This window comes from Anser anser, assembly GCF_964211835.1.
Source record: "Anser anser genome assembly, chromosome: 3".
In the NCBI taxonomy this organism is placed as follows: domain Eukaryota; kingdom Metazoa; phylum Chordata; class Aves; order Anseriformes; family Anatidae; genus Anser; species Anser anser.
In genome coordinates, this window is record NC_139722.1 from 59,546,995 (window position 1) to 59,569,178 (window position 22,184).

At 44.6% G+C, this 22,184-nt stretch overlaps 1 protein-coding gene across 16 annotated transcripts in view; it reads left to right on the plus strand.

The window, feature by feature from the left end:
• The first annotated feature begins 7,141 nt into the window (after window positions 1-7,141).
• The window catches only part of L3MBTL3 (L3MBTL histone methyl-lysine binding protein 3), an 88,791-nt gene continuing 73,748 nt past the window's right edge, over window positions 7,142-22,184 (plus strand). For 2 of the 16 annotated variants that reach the window (XM_083832546.1, XM_083832535.1), the window contains exons 1-3: window positions 11,662-16,015; window positions 16,662-16,722; window positions 18,061-18,172. In XM_083832546.1, the coding sequence (XP_083688672.1) occupies window positions 18,071-18,172 (102 nt within the window). In that variant the 5' untranslated portion in view covers window positions 11,662-16,015; window positions 16,662-16,722; window positions 18,061-18,070. The other 14 variants (XM_083832538.1, XM_083832540.1, XM_083832544.1 and 11 more) reach the window with 14 other exon arrangements.

The window sequence follows — 22,184 nt, forward strand, 5'->3', positions numbered from 1 at the left end:
GATGCCCATTGTAGACCATATATGATACATTACATTTGTATAAGTCCACTTACATAGGTGCTTTCTGCTTTCAGGAAATTATACAACAAATACCATTTTATTCTAATGTGATCTTGTTGTTATAGATGTGGGTCAGTCTATTTTTATGTGTGCTTATATAACTCAATTATTTGTTCCCAGCTGAAATTTGGCTTACATTCCACAGAGGAGAGCAACCCTGTTACTTGCAAAAAGATTAAGTGTTTTATTATAAATAAATATATGTATATATATATATGTATATATATATATAACATGCAATTATAGCACTGTAATTTTAAACTCTTCTTGCTCATTTGGATATATTTAGGTAGTAACTCTTTTACATTGGATGGATGGTCAGAGCTACCACATCCTGGCAGGTGAAGTCAGAAATATTATGAATGTAAAGGGATCATCATCATGTTGTAGGAGACAGCTTTTGCCAATCATTTCTGGACTGAGAATTGTAATTCCAATATTTACATAGTAATGTTATACATATATCTTAACTCACTTATTGGTTAATTATAAGCAATAAACTCCTAATATATATGTTTAAATCCCACCCTAAAGAACATCCTTCACTCCACTGACTTTCTAGAAAACTTTAGCTCCAAGCCCAACAGGTAACAGAAGTGCCAGAATGTTATGCGTTACGTGTTAGCCATTGCACATAACCCCTAGGTGAGGTTTGTGCACTAACAGTATCTTTGCAGGTTATCATCGCTGTGATTACTTCTGTGAGTAAAGCAAAGAATATGCATTGAGCTTTCAGGATGATCAAATGTTTATGAAATTACTAGTTACATCCCTGCTTGCCCAGAAGAGTGATGAGAGGGGAAGACATTTTCTCCTTCGAGCCAGAAAAGTCCATCACAGGTTTTTAGGCAACAATCTCAAAATTCTTCTGTGCTTTCTTGGATGCTTGCAAATTTTTAAGTGTTTCCTGGAAATTTGCCGCCACCCCTAAATGCAGTATTTATGCACTGCAAGCCTAGAAGTCTTTCATTTTTAACTTAATTTTACTAGTTTCAATACTTGGAAGTTAGGTAAAATAGGGTAGATATGCCTCGCGATACGGTACTCTAATTGTTATAATGATTATACGGTTCATGTTCATATGCCACAATATCCTCTTTCTAAAATTTAAGCCACAGAGGATTTTCAGTTTGCAAAGATTTCCTTGGGGGTAGGAAGTCAGGAGGACTTAAGTATTCCGTGAAGCTTGCCTTTGAACACGTGCACATGAACCAGTTTAAATAAAAACATCTTTTTGGAAGTTGCGTTCTTGAATGCTTGGTATACTCATATATACATCATTTCTGTTGTCATCGGATAGTGAAATCAAATCATTTTGTGGTAAACTGTGAATATAAACCAACATGAGCAGATTCGTCCATGAACACGCATCAGCCTGTACAGACTACTAACGTACGCAGTTCTGTACTCAAAGCAAAAAGAATATCCTGTCTGCTTTGTTGTGGTAGCCAGGAGACTGCATTCTCCATTAAAACATGTTTGTTGAACCTTGAAATCTAAGGTAGGCAGGTACTCCCTTCTCTTACTATTGTGCGTCATTATTTTTCTAAGAATACTCATCCACACTCCTCGTTATTTTCTAGATAATAAATGAGATTTTGGCAGATTATTTTCCTAGCATGCAGGGTTAGAGCATAACATAAGAGTCCAGAATCAAAACTCTATTTTACTTAAATGAGGCTATTATTTCCATTTACATACCTCAATCCACGGTAGCAAGTATATAGCAACAATGCCCGCTACTCCAGCCAAGCAACAGTACGAGTCAGCTCTTCAGAGCCTGATGACTCAGGATTGGTGACAATGGAATATGAATTTCTCAGATTCTGAACAAACCATTTGTTGTCATGCTCAGAAACAGGCCCTATTAATATTTGCTATTGCTTGTCAAAGAGTGGAATGCTATTGCTCCATATCCATGTGACATGACATCACTGGGAAAATGTTATAAAGACTGCACTTGTTGTTCTACATGGGAGGTTGGGTCTAGAAGCTAACAGGAGATGCTCTGCCTATTGCTTTGCTTGCAATCGCATTTGGTAGGCCTACTGAATACCTGTTTTGTTACAATCCTAACTCTGAACACTCCAATAAGGAAGACCTCTTATTAACGTCCAGAAAGTCTTAATTCAGTGTTTGCTAGAGCCTAGCTGCATTTCTGTTTTCCTTCTGCTGCCGTTAACCCTTGAGGCCAGGCTCTTGCATTAGCCACTTCAAGGTGAAATCTGTTTGTTTGGAGTAAACCCTGTACATTACCTTACATACATCATGTATGTATTTATTACCTGTTAAATGCCATCTGTCTTACATCATCATTAACTTTTTAGAACAAAGTATTTCATTTAACTGTTAGAACAACCTTTTAGATAAAAAGGACTGAAAATAAAGGAAGATGAGTCTACATGTATTCTTAGGGTCATCTGATCTTAGGGCTAGTAGATGCAAAATTCAGGATTCTTTCCTCTTCATCTCCTGCTGGATCTATTTCTGCTTTGCTAGGAACATCCACATGTGGTTGTGAGTCACTAAGTCTAACACATGCTACTCTAAAGAATGTTTTATTGCTCTCCAGAGAGAGCAAGTTAGAGCTAGCTTTCACCCTGCCATTGTGTCTTAAGGACCTCGGATAGGACGTCCTCCTTCTTTCCCTATGCTGGCAGGCTTTGCTGTCCAATCAGACCTACAGCATGAGCTATTGATTTACTTCCAGTTATTCTTCAGAAGCAATTATAGATCTAGAAAATTTACCAACCAAATAAACCCTTCATTTGTTGCCTATTTCAACCCAATTGTTCTCTGTGTAAGGCAGCAATCCTTTCTCATTCAGCTTCTGTTCCTAAGAATGAGGTTTGTTCCTGTGCTGCCTCGTCAACTTTCCTTCTTTGTGCATATTTAAAACCACAGTCTTAGCTCTCGGAGTGACTACCAGCTTTGGGATGGCAGGTCTTGAGTACCCAGCTTGAACAGACTTTCCAGCACAGTGCTCTGCTGAGAGGCCATTGTAATCGTAGGTACAGTTGAAGCCAAAGCCTTTTGCTAAAGGAAATGATAGTGGCCCTTATGTGCATTCTGTGCCCACTCTCCTTAGAAAAGAAGATGCAGGAACAGAACTCCATGTCAAAAAGAGCCCTGTGGTGGTTGCCTTCCTCTCCACCCATAAGCAAGACATTGCTCATTACTGCTCCTTGAAAATCTCACCATGAAACTCCCATTTTTAAATACTGTAATTCTTGTGCTGTTCCAGCTGTGTCTAACACAGGTTCCTTCCCTTCTTTCCCTTTTTCCTTCTTTGCCCCCTCACATTCTGCCCCTTTCCACATTGTTGCACACTATGTTTTCTCTTTAGTACTCCATGCCCTTCCCTTTCCACAGGACTTTTATTTTTACCATTTTTATTTTTGGCCCATCATCCATTCCAGATGGCCCAGTCTCAGTTCTAACTTTGTACCCCTCCTCCTTACCACTCTGGACTCTCCTGCCCTTCCCTGCTTCCTTCAACTGATTCAAGCTTTTGTCAGTTCTTCAAGCCCTAATGTGCAACCCGCATGCCCAGGCTTCCATCTTCAGCCTTCTCCTGGCTCAAGAGTCCACATCAATATTCCCATTATAGGTCCAAATTTCCATTTGACCCAGTCTTACAAATAACTTTTTCTGCTTTTATAACTTGTTAGCCTGGTCCCATGCTTCCCAAAGTTTTCATAGGCAATATTGCCCTGGATTCACTTCTGCAGTCAGAATCCCATAGCTTCCATATCTGCCTTCATATTTCCTGCAGGGTGAAGACTGCTTCTAGAAATCTCTGCAGTCTTGCAACTTCAGTGACATCCCTAGAACACCTACTTTGCAGTGCCTTGAAACTGCTACTCTATAGAAAGAAGCTCTCCAAGGCTGCATCTAGAGTGTGTCCAAGTGTGTACTGGGCTGAAACCTGTACAGAGAACACTGCAGTTTCTTTCAAGAGCTCATACTCAGATTTCCTTCCCAGGAAAAAAGAGTGTTGCGTGCCTAAGTCTCACTCTGGTACAGGGTTAGGATGTGGCCAGGGCACACACCTGGATTTGAAAGACAGGATGTACTACTGGTTCTCCAGTTTAGTGTGGCATCTGAATAAACTTTGATAATTATTTTGGGACTAGTAGGAAAAAACAAACAAACAAAAACAAACAAACAAAAACAAACAAACAAAAACCACAGCTGCCTTTCAGTCTTCCACAAGAAAGATTCTATTGATAATGGGTCAGTCTTCATTTCTTCACATTTGTGGGGACACCAAGTCCCTGGAGAAGAAGAGAGCACTGTAATGTGGAACTGGAATCACCATGGATTGCAACTGGCTTGTCTTTCTTTCTAGACTGGCATATACACCATCTCTCCTCACCCCCAGTTTCTCAAATCTCTATGCTTCTATCTTTCTGGCTTAAAATTTAACATAGTATCATACACAACATATTCTTTTTTGCTAGTGATTTCCCTCAAGCTATATCTCCTGTCCTCCTGGTTTGGCTTGGGGAAGGATCGTGTGGCCGATAGGTAATTGTCACAGGTCAGAAAGGTCACACAATGAGCTGCACAGGTTGCTAGAAGAAGGATGATAAAACGTCACGTGCAGGCTACTTTTAAAAAATACAGCCATCTTTGAGGCGTCTTAGTCTGTATTCCAAAAATCAAGACACCAGAAGTGCTAAGTAATTTGGTATAATGTAAATACTGTCTCTCTTTTCCTCAGTTTAATTTTTGGTATTTGAAGAAGAGCCATTAGATTGCATGATGGTATCAACCCAATATGCAAACTGAATCGATAATGTACGTTTTTTTCCTCTCACCACCTTAAATGGTATTCACAATTTGGGATTTGGAAGCTGTGTATATGGATGCTCATGCACATGCTGTAAGAAAAATAATCAGTATTTGGCTACAGCACAAACACCTATTCAACGAGTTGCAAGAATACTCACAGAGAGACCAAATTTAGCTACTTCAAAATATGTCATTAAACATACTGCCAAAATCATATTAAACGCCATATTTACATATAGAAAATAAGTGTTCAAAATCCTCAGTCTTTGGAATACAGATGGAAGTCTAGTGTTCAATAAAATGGCAACAGAAATAATGCTTAAAGAGCATATTTAAATAATGTTCAATCTATTTTTACTCAATAAATTGTTATTGACAAAATAATGGGTTTAGTACACATCATGAGCTGCCAGAAAACGATTAGGGCAAGAATCAAAGAAGAGACAGTTAATGGAAGGAATCTGTATTAATTTCCCAGGTCCTTTTACTTTAATCAAAGAGCTATCCATTTTAAACTACTTACCCAATAAAATAGCTTTGCTCTGGTTCAAATACCTGGTTTCGCTTCTGACCTCCAACATATATCCTTCAAGGAGCTTTTTCATCTGTGTAGTCATTTTCTGGAAGGGACTACAACTTCTGCAAATTGATCAGATGGATTAGAATGTAACAGGGTTTTACAAATGCTGCATCTCCCTGTAAGATTTTGAAAGAAAAAGGGACAAAATTTTTCAAGCATAAAAAAAATAGCTGTGGATAACTCAAAATGAGTGTTCTTTGCATAGATTAGTCAGAAATGCGTCTTGCTAACAGGGTACGGTACACTATCCACCTAAATCTCGCTGTCATCTGGAGAAATAATCAGTACAGGTCATGCGTCCTAAAGAGTGTTTTAAATAGTACCAAATTCTATCATTCTTTAAATGTCTTCTGCAGAACCCAGCTAATTTAAGGCTACAATAGAATAATCTAGTTGTTTGGCAACTATCTTCATAGAAACATTTCAATAACATTAGGAAATGATTTTCAGAAAAGCATTGAATGACTTCATTTACAGTTTATTCTTTGTTTCTAACCCATAAATTTCCTCAACTGCGAGTTCACTGTAGGGAAATAGGAATTTTCTCATCCTTTCCTTTTTTTTTTCTTTTTCTTTTTTTTTTTTCTGGGTCCATGTTTTAGAAGAGTTTAAATGTATGTTATCACTAATTATTACAATTAGGTTAATACTGTTTTCTGTAATTAGTTTCTAATGAACATATGTTCATTGATGAAATCTGCAGCCTATATGCAATGCCATTTGAGGTGGATGGGCACAAGAAATGTTAATCATAAAATAACTATTACGTATTGCGCTTAGGCACCAATCCTGCAAACACTTAGTCACAAGCTCCATTTTACTGCTGTGAGAAAAATAAACTTAGATAAATAGAAGCTCTCGGGATAGTATGCTGCAAGTCTAAGTAATGTCACGTTTAAATTATTTGAGCATGGGCATAGTTTAAGGAATGAGAGTGGTCAGATTTGATTCTTAAATATTTTAGCACAAGTTCTTAAGTAAATACTTCAGTGAATGGAAGCTGGGATTGGGAAGTCCTTGTGTCAGAGAAGGAGCACCTCTGTCCTGAGTCCAGTGGGAGGCTGCCCCAGTCATCGGTGTGCTACTGTAACACAGCCTGTATCCAAAATGGCAAAAAGGTTTCATTCGTTTGGGTGTAAACCACTTTTTGTTATTCTGACTTTGTAGATGAGCATTTTTGTCATGTATTTATTTCTGCTGATACTGAATCCTAACATTTATTCCTGGTAATTTATTGTTACTACTCCCGATCTAGTAATTTGGGCCACAGCCGTCCCTGTAATTGTAGAAGGAAGCGTGTGTAAAATCAAGGGAAAGTCTGGACGTCGATAATTACTGGGATTAACAGAAGTTATATTGAGACCCAAGGGCTGTTTTAAAAGTGATATAATAACTTGCCAAACTATTAAAAATGTAAAATTCACTTTGCCACTTCTTGATAGAGCCATCTCACAGAGGTATTCTGTGGTGTGAATATATATATATGATTGGTATAATTAGGATTGTATTCTGTGTTGGTTTAGGCTTTGCCTGAAAGTGTGTATGTATGTATATATATGTATATATATATTTCAAGTATCATGCATACAACAGATTGCAATCCTTCTTCCTCCCTCTTCCCCAGCCTAGTTAGGCCTCGTGTAGGTCTATTTTGTTCAATGCTCTTTTGCATAACAGACCTCCTTCTAGGTGAAGGAAGTCCGCCCTAGCCGGTGCCATACAATAAGACGGGCCTCCAGCCTTCGGTGTTTTCCGAACAATGCCAAGTGACAGAAAATAGCCGCCGGAGACCGCTTTGCTCCGGGACCACAGGGGAACGGACCGGCGGCGAGGACGTAGGCAGGTGGCACGCTTGGAAGCACTTTTCGTTGGTAAAGCGGCGAGGCTGGGAATGGGACGAGGCCCAGGGTGAGGGGGTCCCTGCCCCGCCGGGGGACCGCGGGGAAAGTTGCGGAGCTCCGCTCGCCCCCGGCCAGCGCCGGGCTCCCCGCCGCCCACCCGGCACGGCACGGCACGGCACGGCACGGCACGGCACGGCACGGCACGCCCCGCACCGGGGCGGCGCGGCCGGCATCGGAAGGCTGGGGGGGGGGGAGCCGCCAACAAAATAATAAAGATAATTAATACGAAAAAGAAGGAGGAAAAAAAAAAAAAGCGCAGCGCATCCCTGCCGAAAGGGCCCAAAATAGCGCCAGGCGGCCGCGCGAAGCCTCCTTATTATTCCCCCGGCGTCGGCGCTCGGGGGAGATGCCGCACCTCCGGCGGAGCCCCTGCTCGGGGCCGGGCTTCGGGGCCGGCTTCGGGGCCGGGGGCCGCCGCCGCCCGCCTCGCCGGGTGCCCCGCGCTGCCGCCGCGCCGGAGCCGCGGCCGCGGGAGGAAGAGCGAGCGGCGGCGGCGGCAGTTTCCCCTTTCCCCAGCCCTGGCTCGGCGGGCGCATGCTCACTTGTGCCCGCAGCCCTGGACCATATTTGTCAGGACTGCTCGAGAGCCGGAGAAAGAGAGAGAGAGAATTTGGGGGGGTAAGGAGCGGCGGGTTCCGAGCCGGTCCGCCAGCCGCGCAGGGAGCGGCGCTGGCGGAGGCCGGTGATGGGTTTTGGTTTCGGCCCTAGGTGAGGATGAAAGTTGGAGAGAGCGCGAGAGATAAAGGGAGAGGCGCACCTCCTCTCCCTCCCTTACGAAACGGAGCCGGGGAAGGGGAGGGGGCTTCTCCCCCAGCACCTCGAGCGGCAGGGATGGAAGTTAATGCCGGGGAAAGTGGGCAAGTGGCTCCCAAGTGGCTGGGGAGCGGCCGGGGCGCCGGGTGTCTCCCGAAATAATAAGTGTGTGAGTGTGAAAGAGGAACAAAAGAAAGAGAGAGGTGCCTCGCATTTCTTTTTCCCTTCCCAAACACACGAAGGGAGTACACGGGGATATATATGCTCGCGTTTATATGCACACACAGGCACGCACGCACGTATGTGGATGTGCATATCTATGTATATGGGGGAGGGAGCCGCTGAAATGCGTCGGGGACGGGAGGGGGGGGGGAGGCTTTTTTCGGGGGGAGGGGGCTCCGAAGGGAGGGGGAAGGGAAGGGGAGAGACATTTTGCAGACTTGCCCCACCAATGAGCTTGTCAGTTGGCTCCATTTAATGCCACTTACGGGGCACCGCCGTGCCGCGGGGAACAATGTGATGCGGGTGCAGCCGCCGGGCTCGGGAAAAGGGGGGCGGGGGGGTCGGGAAAAAGGGGGGGCTGCGGCTTGCGGGGGTGCTCGGGGAGGGCGGGAGGAGGAAGGGGGGGGCCCTGCGCTCCGCGCCCCCCCGGGCCCGGCTCTTTGTTCACACGCACGGGAGGACGGGGCGAAGCGCGGGCGCCGGGGAGGGGGGGGGGGGGGGACAACGCGCGGCCGGGAGGGGTGTGAGAAAGCCCCGTTTTTTTCGGTCGGAGGCGGCAGGCGGCGGCGGCTGCCGGGAGATACCGGTTGAATGTGCCGTGGGTCCGTTCCCCCCCCCCCCCCCCCCGCGCGAAGGCCTGCTCAGCGCGCAGCGGAGAGAGTTTGTATTTTCCGTCGCTCCTCCGCACTTTGTCTGGTCGTGCGCGAGAGGTATTTAAAATATAATCATCTCCCAATTTCCGCCATTTTGGGGAAAGTTTGCACACACATGCACATAGCGAAAAAAAAAAAAAAGAAAAAAAAAAAAAAGCTCGTAGCGATTTAAGAAAAAAAAAAAAAAAAGTCTTTTGCTTGAGTGCTCAGTTCCTGCCTCCGTGCGGTGTGTGCGCCTCGCTGGCTGCGGCAGGCACGGCGGCCGGGCGGCCGGGGGACGGCGACGACCCCTGCCCGCTGCGGGCTGGGGGCTGCGGGGGGGTCCCCGCCTGTCACCGCCGCTGGCTGCTCGGGGGGGGTCCCCGCCGGCCGGCCCCGGGCTGCCGGGGGTGTGCGGCGCTGCCCGCACCCGGGGGGCCCCGAAGGGCCGGGGGGCGGCGGCGGGGGCTGCTGGCCAAGTTGCGTGCCGGGGTCCGGCTGGGGAAGGGGGGGGGGGGGGGGGCGCCGCAGCCGGCCGCCTCTCGTCTCCCCTCCTGTTTTGTGCAGCCGGTGCACGTAACAACAGGATATCGGCACACTTGTTTCTCGCTAACGTGTGTGTGCGAGGCGCTGTTTTCGCGGCGGGGGGAGGGGGAGAAAGATTTTGGGGCGGGGGGGGGGGGGGGGGCGCTCCCGCGGAGCGGCCGCCCGGGGCGCGGGGCCGGGGCGAGGCCGGCGGGGGGGCAGCGGCCGGGGCGGGGGGCGAGGCTGCGGGGACCCCGCTTCCCACCCCCATTTCCCCCCCCCCCCCCGGCTCCGGGCCGGAGCGTGCGAGCGGCGGAGCGTGAGAGAAAAAGTTGCGGCGGAGGCTGGGGTTGCGGGTACGCGGGGCCGAGCGGGGCGGGCGGGGGGCAGCCCCCCGGGGGGGCGAAGCGCCCCTTCCCCTCCTTCCCTTCCCTTCCCCTCCTTCCCTTCTCTTCCCCTCTTTCCCTTCCCTTCCCTCCCTCCCGCGGGAAGGGGTGACTTCTCCGCCGAGGGATGCCCGGAGATTGGCTGCCAGCGGCCGAGGAGCAAATCCCCGCAACCCCTTAGAAAAAGAGAGCTCGCCCCCCTCCTCCTCTTCCTCCTCTTCCTCCTCCTCCTCCTCCTCGCTGGGGGAGGGGAGGAGGGAGGAGAAGGTGAAGTCTTTTTTCCCTTCCACTCGGAGACAAGCCTCCCTTTCTCGGATCCCCGTCTCGGGGTGGGGTGGGGGGGGGGGAGAAAAGGACCCGGTAAACAAGCGGAGTCCCTCTCCAGTTGTGCAACTTCCTCAGGAACGCCCGGCACCCGGTTCCTCTCCCACCCCCGCCGCCGCCCCCGGCCCTGCGCTGCGGTGCGGTGCGGCGGGGGGGGGGGGGGGTCAGGCTGCCCCCGCTCGGTTTCATTGCCGGGGTGGGGCGGGAGAGAAATTTGGGAGAGGAGCGGAGCGACGCTAGAAGCGCTCCCCGTGCCCGCCGCCCCCGGCGCTGCCCGCCTGCAGGGTGCGGAGCGGAGCGGAGCGGCCGCTTTTGTCTCCGCGCTCCAGGGCGAGACGCGGACCTGAGCTTTTTTTTTTTTTTTTTTTTTTTTTTTTTTCTCTCTCCAGAAAGTTTCAAGTGCAGCAAAACACGCCGTAAAAACTGGCCAAGGAGGGACCTCTGGCGGTAGGCCCCGGGCAGCCGGGCCGGGCCGCGCCGTTCCGGGTGCGCTCCGCTGCCGCCGGCTCCGGGCGAGCGGCTCCGGAGCGGATCCGAATCCGGATCCGGATCCGGCCGGCGGCTCTCGGCGCCGTTTCGCCGCTTGCCCCGCTCGGACGCGGGGCTGAGCCCGCATGGGAAAAGCTTCCCGGCCACCAGGCCCTTGCTCGGGCGGTGAGGGTTATAATGTGTGTTATTTTGTAATTACCCGCGCCCAATTAGGCGGGCTGCAGGGTGAAATGTAACAAGAGTTGCATTTTCAGTTTGCCTCCTGTTTGGTTCCTTATTTCCCCGGTGCGGCGGAGTGGCATCAGGCGGAGCGGTTTTGCTTTTTGTTTCTGGTCGTGAAGCGCGGCTTTGTAGGGAGTCCCAAAAGTCAGGTGGAAAGCGTAAATGAAACTCGAGAGATGCAAACTCCACTTTACGGTGTTTTAGGAAATTGTCTGCGTTGAGACTCGTCACAGAATTTTCGTGCTGCAAATTTAAAGCCTCCTCAGGCGAGCGGTTCTTTTTACCGAGGAAGTTATCTCATTCCCAGCAGTTCAGATGATTAACATCTGTAAGGGAGAAACTCAGGGAAACTAGCGGTAGAAGGCAGTAAAGCACTCTGTTTAGGTCCTGGTGGTGCCGGGTAGTCGTTTTTTCCCAGCGTGACTTCAGCGGCTTTTGGCTATGGTCTGGTTGGTCTTCTAATGAACGTGGCGTGCTAATGACGGTGGCTGAAGCAGCCGTCTTATTGGATGGGTTTCTGTTGTCAACTGGGCAATTGTAGCGAACTTTGTTTTTATTAGTTGTTGAGTATGTTTCATACTGATTCGTGATTTTTTGCTACATTGTTGCTTTTAAAAGTTACAGCTTTCAAGAAAACGATAACACAATGAATCCTTTTCCTCTGACTTTTTCAGTTCTGTTGTGCATCACTTGGGCTGATGTTTGTGGGTTATTCCATTTGCTCTTCATCTTTTTCATACTGCTGGCAAGTAGGATTATCAAATGTAAGTGATGGGTGTGAGTAACCAGTGATTACGTGACACGAGATTTATCGAGGAAAGTGATAGTGTGTATATAGCCACAGCTTATTGTTGCATCGGTACTGGGACTGCTCAGCGCAGTGGGAAATACGAGTTTTATGAATTGTAGATAAAGGAAGGAGATAAGGATAAATGCAGTAACCAGTATTTAGGAGCTAGAAGAAAGTGCACTAATCGTTTAGGGACTGCAGACCTCGTGGAAGCTGGAAAGAGCAGGCAGAAGCGGAGGAGGAGGGCACGAGTCAGAGAAAAGGAGTGTGCAGAGGCAGAGCGAGTTAACTGGGCAGCTAACTTCTCTTGGTGATGATTTGAAATAGGTCAGGTGATATTCAATGTCAGGGTTTGGTGCGTCACAGTTTTTGAGATGTCTGCACAGGGGAAGGAAGGAGGCATACGTAGAAGTGTTCTCTCACTTTCTGTGCCTGGTTCAGGGAATTAAGAGAAATTCACAAATGGGATTTCAGAGCTGTTGTGCTTCAAGCCTTACGGTCTGAGTAGCTTACACCTCCATTCAGGATGGCACAGCTTGTAACAAGCAGAGGAGACACTTCTTCAGAGCAAGGTGTGGGTTCTCTGAATGAGTTGAAAGCTGTGGGTGGTAAATTTCATTAGCTGGTGGGATAATTTCGGCATTGGGTAAATACTGGTACTACAGTGCTCTGTGGGTATTTGAAAGTGATGCAGTAGCCAAAGCCTGTGTGTAACAGTAAATGTTACGCAGTTTCTAGCTCTGGTACCTGTGTTGGCAGAGACCAGGTTCAGGTGGAGGCATCATAAACCTTTCTTAGCACTGGTGCAGGCTTGCTTTTATCAGAGAGCACAGTCTGCAGTTTGTATTGCATGTGGCCAGGTTCCTTCTGTGAGGAAACAGACTAAGCCTACCTGCTGGGAAGCAAGACCAAACACAAACAGTGTCCCTGGAGAACCTGGCAGGCAGAAAAGCAGCAATAGGTAAAATAAGAGGAAATAATACTAAGGGGGCATCATCAACAGGAAATCTGATCTGATTTCTGTTACAAGTGCTAAGAAGGGCAAAGAATTTTAAGCTTAGGTCCCTCTGTGAATGCCATTCCCCCCTATATAGCTCATCTTTAAGATAATTTGTTTGTAATAAACTTCATGTGCAACAGGCAAAATAGTGAAATTGACTCAAACAGCTCTTCAACACACAGAACAGAAGAGTGGCAGAACTGGTGAAAAATAGTTTTTGAAAGCTACTTGAAAAATGAGATTTTGAAGGAAACGTGTAATCTGCAGATACTTCTTTTAATGAAACATTAAAAAGAATTAAAACCTTAAATAGATATTTAAAAAGCAGATATTAAAACACAGTGGATAGCCTCAAAGCATTTTACCATTTCCTGCTCTGTTCCTGTTGTGGTTGTTTTTCTTTAAGTAAAGAATCAGGTGCAAAAAGATAAAGGGTGAGAAAGAGATGAGTGTGTGGTGTACCCTGCTGGAGCAGATGATCATGAGAAGGAAAGCCGGGCTCACCCCCTTACACCGAGTAGGAAGTACTGCTCTCTGCTCTGCGCTGTAGCTATGCGTGACTTTTGGCTTTCCTTTGCTGTTGCTGTTGTTGTGAAGCTAGCTTAAAACGAAGTCTGTCTAAAACAAAAGGGGAGCTTGTGCTGTGTGGGGTAGTTCTGTGTTTGCCTTGGGCAGGGGGATGATTCAGCCCTGGTCACTTTCCCACCCTTATATGCTAAAGTAGACAACGATGTATCCACTCATACTCTACTGCCAGAGGTTGGTTGGTGTGTTCACAGCTCTGGTACACGGCATTGTCTCCTGCTGATCCTGCTGATTTCCCCTGTGTGCAGGAAAACCACGTCCCTCCTGTGTCCCTTCAGCCTGTGGACGCTATGCTAAGCAGCCTTCTCCTTGGAGATGACCAAAATTATCACCTGCGGTGTTAGGACAAAAAAATGGTGCCTCTGTTTCCACAAACGTCTATTAGGACTGGTGTCTCCAGCTGCCTGGGTGCCTCGAAGGCAGAGGGGAGATTGCTGTGGTTATCAGGACATCACCTTCTCCCTCTTTGTCCCTTGGACCTCACCCTTCCCACTGATTGCTTCCACCTCCTCTGTCTCCATGTCCCGGGTTTTACCTCTCCAAGGAAGAGCTGATAGCCTGGGATGGAAGCAGACACCAGCTTCCTCTCCTGGAGAAAGGCTGCTCGGCTTTCCTGGCGTGGTACTTGTAGAAGTCCTCAAAAGTAAAAATAAAAACACACAGGAATGCATAAAAAAAAAAAGGCATACCGACACGGGCAGGTTATGCCCATCTGGTGGTGCTGACTACTGGCTTTACTGTTGAAACCTCCTCTCTCTGCTGCCTGGTGACCTGTGTTGAATTGGGCCCAGGGGTCAGAAATCATGTACGGTGCTACCTCGTGCTTCTCAAAGGTGGCATCTGAGACTTTCAAAATTTGGGTAGGTGTTGGTTAATTTTTTAAGCACTAACTGAAAGAAAAATTCTTCTATTATTACTTTTTGACGTACTCAGTACAAAACTCTATAATTACTTCAGAAACTACTTACAAGTTTAACTGGCATATCCTCGCCTATTTCTTTGGTTTAAATCTTTAAATAGAGAATCTTTCACCAGGTGAATCCATCTCGTTTTTAGTGCTCTTATTCTCGTTAAGTATCAGCCCTGTGAAGTACTCATTTATTGCTGAACCAATTGGTAAAAACAAAGGTTTTTCTAAAGGATGTGTGTAATCTTATTTCATATGCATGCTTAGTTTAATGAGTTTACTGTGTATGTCTAAAACAACATTAGTGTTGAAATATTAAAATGCAGCACACTCCTATAGACATTGCAGCTTACAGCTGTGAAGACTGAAACACAGTTGCATCCCTAATAGTGGAGTTTGGAGATGTTTTTGGAAGGTGACTGTTTCAAGTTCTTACTATGATGGCCTTACCTTCACGCCAGATGGCACTCACTGACAGGCATCGGCACAGCACGGTCGTTGCTTGGCCCTGTATTCATCTAGCATTTTTACTACTTTCTGGGAGTGTTGTAGCGACAGAAATGATAGCAAATGAAATTATTATGGAAGGAGTTATACTAGTTCAAAGAGCTACATCAGAGCTTTAAAAATGAAAATGAAAATGAGTAGATAAGACGTTCAGGAGTTTTCTTTCTCCTGTGATTTAGATGTATATATTGCAATGATTTTGTCCTTTTTTTTAGTCTCACATAGCTGTAATAATGTAATAGGTCTTTTTCTCCCTTCTTATTATCATTAGTAGAGGGATGTAGACTGATCTTTCATCTGTTCAAACTCAGGAAAGCTGGAAACAGATATTTTGTTAAATGTAATTCCTTTTGGTAAATTCATTTCTATCTGCATCGCCCTGTAACCTTTTCATCCCCAACAAGAACATTTCTGAAAGCTGCAGAAAAGGACCATTATGTGAAAGTACAAGTTGTACCTTTGATATTAATTTTAAGAGGAAAACAATAATGAATACCTTATCAAACAATAGAATACATCCTTATTTCTGATTGTTACCTAAGAAAACTCTGTTAGGTGCAATTAATTTAAAATTTGTGTGTTCTCTTAAGATAAATGTGCCCTGTACCTTTCTATTACCAAGATTTTACTTTGACTTTTTCAGGCAGTTTACATCCTGCATCAGCAGGCTAGGCTGCAAGGCTTTTTCCCTGTGTCCTTTTCTTTTTTTTTTTTTTTTTTTTTTTTTTTCCAATTGATTCTATTACAAAGCGTGTCTGTAATGTAAGTGGCACCATCAGAGATGCCAGGACAACATGATGCAACGGCTCACTGTTGCTCCTCTCTTCAGGACAGCCTCTGCTGCAAGGAAACACTTCCCCACCAACTCCCGAGCCTCTTCCCATTTTTCATTATTCCTTCTGCAGAAACCTTTGGAACATATTTGCCATAATAAACCATGGAGGGGTTGAGTGCAGTGTCTGCTAAATAGGATGGTAATTTAGGATTACTTAGAAACTTCAGTTAATACAGAAAGCAGCTTTGTCTGTGCTTAGCTCGCCTAGCTGTGGGTAGCTCATCACACCAGCGTGCCTGGAACAGTGTGCTTTATGTCCCCCTTCATGTATTTCTGGGTAGACCGAATTTTCAGCTATTTCTTAGCAGCTTAGGTCTTGTGTTTTTGTGAGAATGTCTATGTCCCTGCCACCAGGCTGCTGTTGAGTTTGGTGCCAGCCCGCTCGAGTTGCTCTGCTGCTGTGCTGAAGACTGGATTCCTGGTGGGCTTCAGCTCTACAATGCCCCATGCCCGGGCTCAGATAGAGACTGCCCAGGTTGTGTTGTGGGAGCTGCCCTAAGGTAGGGTGGCAGGTATTACCTGGTAGAGATTTTAAAAGACAAGGTCTAGGGATTTAGGGAATTTCTCAGTTTGCACTGAATTTGTGTGGGTTTATTGATGTATTTTAAAATGAATTTTTGTGCATTGACAGTATGTTTTTCAGTATTATCTCATAGAGGATTACTAAAATGAGGGATCAAAAAGACACTTTAAATGATGTACTTCTTAATTCAAATGTGTCACGTGAAGCCCGTGTCCTTTTGTCAGAGAGCCTTCTGTAGGCACAGAGGGCTGTTGACCCCATCTCTGAGCCCTGCCTGACGTGTGGAGCGAAGGGGAGCACAGATGCTTTCACCATGAGCGGTGGTTCCTGACTGAAGTCCTGCTTCGGAGCAGCTGTGTGCTGGCTGTAGTGTAGCGAAAGTGCTGATGGTGTGAGGTGTTGCTCGGGGTGGTAAAGACTGTACGGTCCTGCTGCACATGAGAAGGAAACTGAGGAGAAACGCAAGGGAGATCATACTGCAGACACAATGCTGGAGTAGTACCTCTCTGTAGTGGTGGTGTTCCATTGATTGGTGCATTTTTTCTAATGAAGAACATGTAAATTTGAATATTTTTCACACAGCGGAATTAATTAGCTAAGCATTTTTCTCCTAAAACTTTCAGTCGAAAACTTCTGGAAGACCTGCATTTCCTTCTGCTTGGTTTGCATCTTCTTCTGTTATCTGTGAGTGAACAAATGTTATGCTCAGTCTTTTTTTTTTTTTTTGGGGGGGGGGAAATTTCAGATTTTTAGAGTATTAATAGACACTCATGGAAACTTGATTTTAGGAGTGGGACCTAAGTTAAAAGTTTAAACAAATTAAAAAACAAGGTCAAGCAACCAAGGAAACTTGTCTACCTATTTGAATTTCAAATACCGATCCTTGCAGGGAAAGTTTGCAGGCAGTCTGCAGACAGAGTATGAGGTTTAGAAAGTGTTTGTTAAAGAGTTTAGAAAGTATTAGTTTGAAAAGAGGGAAGCTTTTGCTGATAGTTCACAAACTGAAGACAGAACTCATTTTGCAACAGATTGCTTCAGCTGCTAGGCACAGCACAGAAGTCCCAGAAAGAAAATGAATGAGTCAGATTCCACATCAAGAAAATATTAAATTAGGTGTCAGGACACAAATTTTAAGATCAGTGGGTTTCTAAGAAGCAGAAAGGAAGAATTTGGTGCTAGTCCCAAATGGCTGCTAAAACCATTTGCAGTTCAGTGTAATTGATGTCATCTTTGTGATGGTGAGAAGTGCTGGGCCAAAGGCAAGGGCCAGTGGCATGTGTAATGCAAGTGTTGCTTGTGCAGGTTTTTGGAGGTAAACGCTTACCACGGGATGGGGTGTCCAAATCCACTCTTTCTGAAGATAAATATTTTCTCTTCTGTTTCTACTGTACTGAAGCAGAGGGATCTGGTAAAATAAGGTCTTGCAAAGCTGAAGTTTCCCTCCTGTGTATGTACTTGTCTACGTCTAAATGAATTTTACAAATACAAATCAAATATTTGGTGAAACTATATGGAGACAGGCAAGGAACATCTGGGTCTCCTGAGTCACACAATGAAAATGACAGACAGTTTCAAATTCATTTTGTAATTTTAATTTGAACTTGGGTAAATCTTTCCCATCAGCGTGTTATGAGATATTCAGTAAAACCTTAATATCTTCTATACTTAATAAGTTCTTTAAATCAGTTCTGAATATATTTCTGTCTCATGTTCCCCAGAACAAATGGTTTTCTTTAGGTGTACTTAACATGTGTTTTCCCCATGTCAATTTATTTGCAATTGGAAATTTCTCATTTCTCTCCAGTTCTCATTGCTAACCTCCTAGCGTATAAAGCAGGGATTACATTTTATGGTTTTCCAAAGATTTTCCCTTGTTTATCATTGTCATCACTTGTCCACATTGTCAGCATACTGAGAAGTGTTTAATACTAATCCATGGAGTGCTTTTGAAGAAATGTCCAGTGAAATGATTATTAAACCATTTTTAGCATTTTCAGATTTTTTCTTCTTATTCTTTTTTAGTGCATGCATCATGAATGAATCTGCCGCTAGTGGAAATGGTCAAGAGTTTGATGTATTTAGTGCTATGGACTGGAAGGATGGCATAGGTACTTTGCCGGGAAGTGACTTAAAGGTAAGATTTGTAATTTTTAATAAGAAAGATACGAATTTTAAATGCCAGAGGAGTGTATTTCACAAGCTGGTGTGTAGGTATCTCCTTTCATGAATAAAACATGAATCTGCAGCTCAGAGTTAAGAGACTGTAGCCTGTTAGCTTTTAGCTCTGGAGTTTCTTGATTCAGTTTCTGGTGCTGGCAAAGACAACAGCCATCCCCGTAGGAAGGCATAAATTAGCACTGCCTCACTATACAGACAGAAGTAATCAAGTGCACAAGAAATCTCAAAATTTAAGTATGAAAATTCAGTCCACTTACATTGCTGTCTCACTAAGAATCTCTGTACTGTCACTGACTTTCACGGTCTCATATTCTTAGTTCTTTTTATTTCTAAAAATAGTTTATTTTTTTTTCTGTGCTTTTGTCATGTGGGTGCCTAGCAAAATGAATAAAATGAGTGCTTCTAAGGTTGGTATAGTTTAGAAATTAGAATGGCATTGGAATAGTTCTTTTAATTAAATTTTTCACACTGCATGCATTTACCCACGTAAATTATAACAATTCTGTTTTCAAAATATTTTATGTATTACATTTTTTTTTTTTTTAAATGTACTACTTTTTACCATGTCCTCATCTGCATTAGCTAAAAATACAGCTTTGGTATTAAAGATTTCTTGCATTATTTTTCCTGTTGATTGTAGTTGATATTTTCCTATAATTCCATTTAGACTAACATTGATGAGGTTTTCTCACAGTCTGCTTTTTAATTGAAATCTCACAAATTTGTTAGAAACTGTGAGTTTTTAAAGGAACTTTATATCCCTTGGTGCCTAATAAAATTTCTTGTGTTGAAAAGTTAGAAACGTGTGAAATCTGGGATACATGTGTTGTGCATGTTTTTTTTTGTTTGTTTGTTTGTTTTGTTTTGGTTTGTTTGTTTGGTTGGTTGGTTGGTTTGGTTTGTTTTTAGAAAACAGAATCATAGAATAAAGTCACAGATTAATTTTCTTTGGAAAGAAGCTCAAGACTTTCTAGTCTGACACGTCATTCAAAACAGGGCCAATCTAGATCAGGATGCTCCGTGCCTTCTCCAGGACAGGTCAGACTGTCTCTAGGGCTGGAAATTCCACCACCTCTGGGCAAACTGTTCCAGTATTTGACTACTCTCATGGTGTTTTTTTCCTTTCTCTGATAGGATGCGTGGCAGAACATCCTGAGTTGGAAGACCCACGAGGATCATCAAGTCCAACTCCTGGGTCCACACACGGCCACTCAAAAACAAGACCCTGTGTCTGGGAGCATTGTCCAAACACTTCTTGAACTCTGGCAGTCTCAGTGCCATTACCACTGCCCTGGGGAGCCTGTCTGGGTGCAGAACCTTTCCCTAACACCCAGCCTGAACCTCCCCTGTCCCAGCTCCATGCCGTTCCCTCGGGTCCTATCACAGGTCACCAGAGAGAAGAGATTTGCATACTGTGCCAATGCACATGACATCCTGTGCACTGAAGGCAGTATTTAGTAAAACAAAAATATTTTTAACAGTACATTTTAGCAGTACAGCCAAACACCCAGAAGTACTGATTCCTTATGCTGATACTGCCTTGGTATAAGGGGATGAGATTATCCTCCAGAAAAAACTTTCCCCTTTAGGAGCTTGTGCCTGTTGCCTGGATCCATCCTCTTTATATCTTCGCATTGAGTACTTGAAGACAGCAGTTAAATCTCTCCTTTTGTTCTTAAGATGGAACAAGCAAGTTTCCTCAGCATTTCCTAACCTGTCATCTGATGCAGCCTCTGTTTGTTCTGGTGGGCATCTGTGGGACTTGCTCCCATACATCAATGTCTTTCTCGTACTGGATGCAGCAGTCTGTATCTGGTCTCACCAGAACTGAGCTGAGGTGAATAGTCAGATGCCTTGACCAGATGGCTACCCTCTTTCTAAAACAGCCCCAGATGCTTTTGGCCTTCACTGCCTGAGGGAACGTCATGAAGCTGCAACACAGGAGGGTCAGGCTGGGTGTTAGGAAAAGGTTCTTCACTCAGAGGGTGGTCGGGCACTGGGACAGGCTCCCAGGGAAGTGGTCATGGCCCTGAGCCTGCCAGAGTTCAAAAAGTCTTTGGACAACGCTCTCAGACACATGGTCTGATTTTTGGGTGGTCCTGTGAGGAGCCAGGAGTTGGACTCAATGGTCCTTGTGGGTCCCTTCCAACTCAGGATATTCTGTGATTCATTTCTGCCATGGTGTGTTGTCTTGTGTTCAGCTTGCCCTCTGGGATCCACTGGCCTTTTTCTGCAAAGCTGCTTTCACACAGCCAGTGTCAGGCTGTACTACTGCATGCTTTTATTCCATCCCAGATGCAAGGCCTTGCATTTGTTTCTGCAGAACTTTATGAGATCTTGGTAGCCCATTTCTTCAGTGTGTAGAGGTGTTTTTTTCTGAACAGCAGCAGCCCAGCCCTCCAGTGTATCAATGACACTCTCCAATTTGGTAATTTGCTTTTGCTGCCCATACACATATAGAACCCTTTCTTGTTGACTTTGCTATTTTCTTCTCCTGCTGAGCTTTGGCTTTCCTAATTCCATCGTTGTACTCTTGGGCAATATCTCTGTACACCTTCTAATGTATAATGTTTCCCCAGTGTTACCTTCTGCATACTTCCTTTTCTGTTAGTTTAAAGTCATGAGTTCCCAGTTCATTCATGCTGGCCCTCATCCACATTTCCTTAACTTCTTGCACATTGGCATACATCTTGTGGTATGAAAAGGTTGACCCTGGAGATACGTAGCTTGCCTGGGCCCATTTACCTTTTCAAAATCTGATCTCCTGAAATTCAGTGCTGTTATTTCATTGTTCATTTTGCTCGCTTCTCTCAGGATTTCAGACTCCACCATCTTGTGGTCACTGCTGTGAAGGCTGACATCAGCCTTCATGTCCCTAACCAGTTCTGTATTTTTTAATAAGTTCACAATTTTGAAATACCTTTATATTTTAATAAGAGAAATTGTGTTAAAGGCAAGCATAACACCGAAAAGTTGGAAGAAGGAACAAGAGGGTACAAAGCAAGAAAATATAATATCATATAAATCACTAGTACTTACTTTGTTCAGTTCTGGTTGCCCTGTGTCAAAAGAAACAAAACAGAGGGAAAGGTTGGGTCATTAATTAGAAGAGGAATGGGAAAGCTCTACTAAGCACAAAGCAAGTAAAATAACTAAGGAGGTGTAGCTGAGTGTAATTTCAAGAAATCATGTAAGATTCTTCACATCCTGGAGGAAAGCCTGGACTTCATTTTAAGGTTGTTCTTATGGCCAGCTGATTATTAGGGCACAAACAAGATACTAGATTTTTGGACAGAGGTTCATTCTTTAGTCCAGGCATTAGAGAAATAATGAGAGGTGAGATGGTGATGACATAGAATAATGAAAGATTATTCTTCAGAGACGACAGGCCAGGTAGCATTTTTCTTTGTTTATTTGTTTGTTTTTAGTAATGCAAGAGCAAGGAGCTACTCAAGGAAACTGAAATGAAGCCATTCTAAAACTGACTGAAGGAAGAATATTTTCCAACAATGCAAAATTACCCTGAGGAGCTCAGTGGACCAGAGAATATCAAGACTCAGTGAAGACTAGACATTCATGTAAATAACAAAACAATTAAGGGTGTTAGAATAGTAAGGATTTTAAGCTTTCAAAACAATTGTAACAACTTATTTTTCAAGGTTGCTTCTAAATAATGACAGTGAAAAGGGTGACTAATCTCTTGAAGCCGTAAACATGCTCATAGAAAATACATTATGTTCTTTGTGGAATTCTGAGAATAGGGTTGATTTGAATGGTCTACCTGAATTTTCCCATTTAAAGCCTATTTTAATACTGTGTTCTAGACCTCAAGAAAATGGCCTTATGTAGCAGTTACTTCTTGTAAAGTTGTATGTGTCTTTAAAAAAAATTTAATATCCTTGTTCCACTAAAGACATCAAACCATTGCCATGTATTTACACTGAAATACAATTGAAAAATGCAGTGAA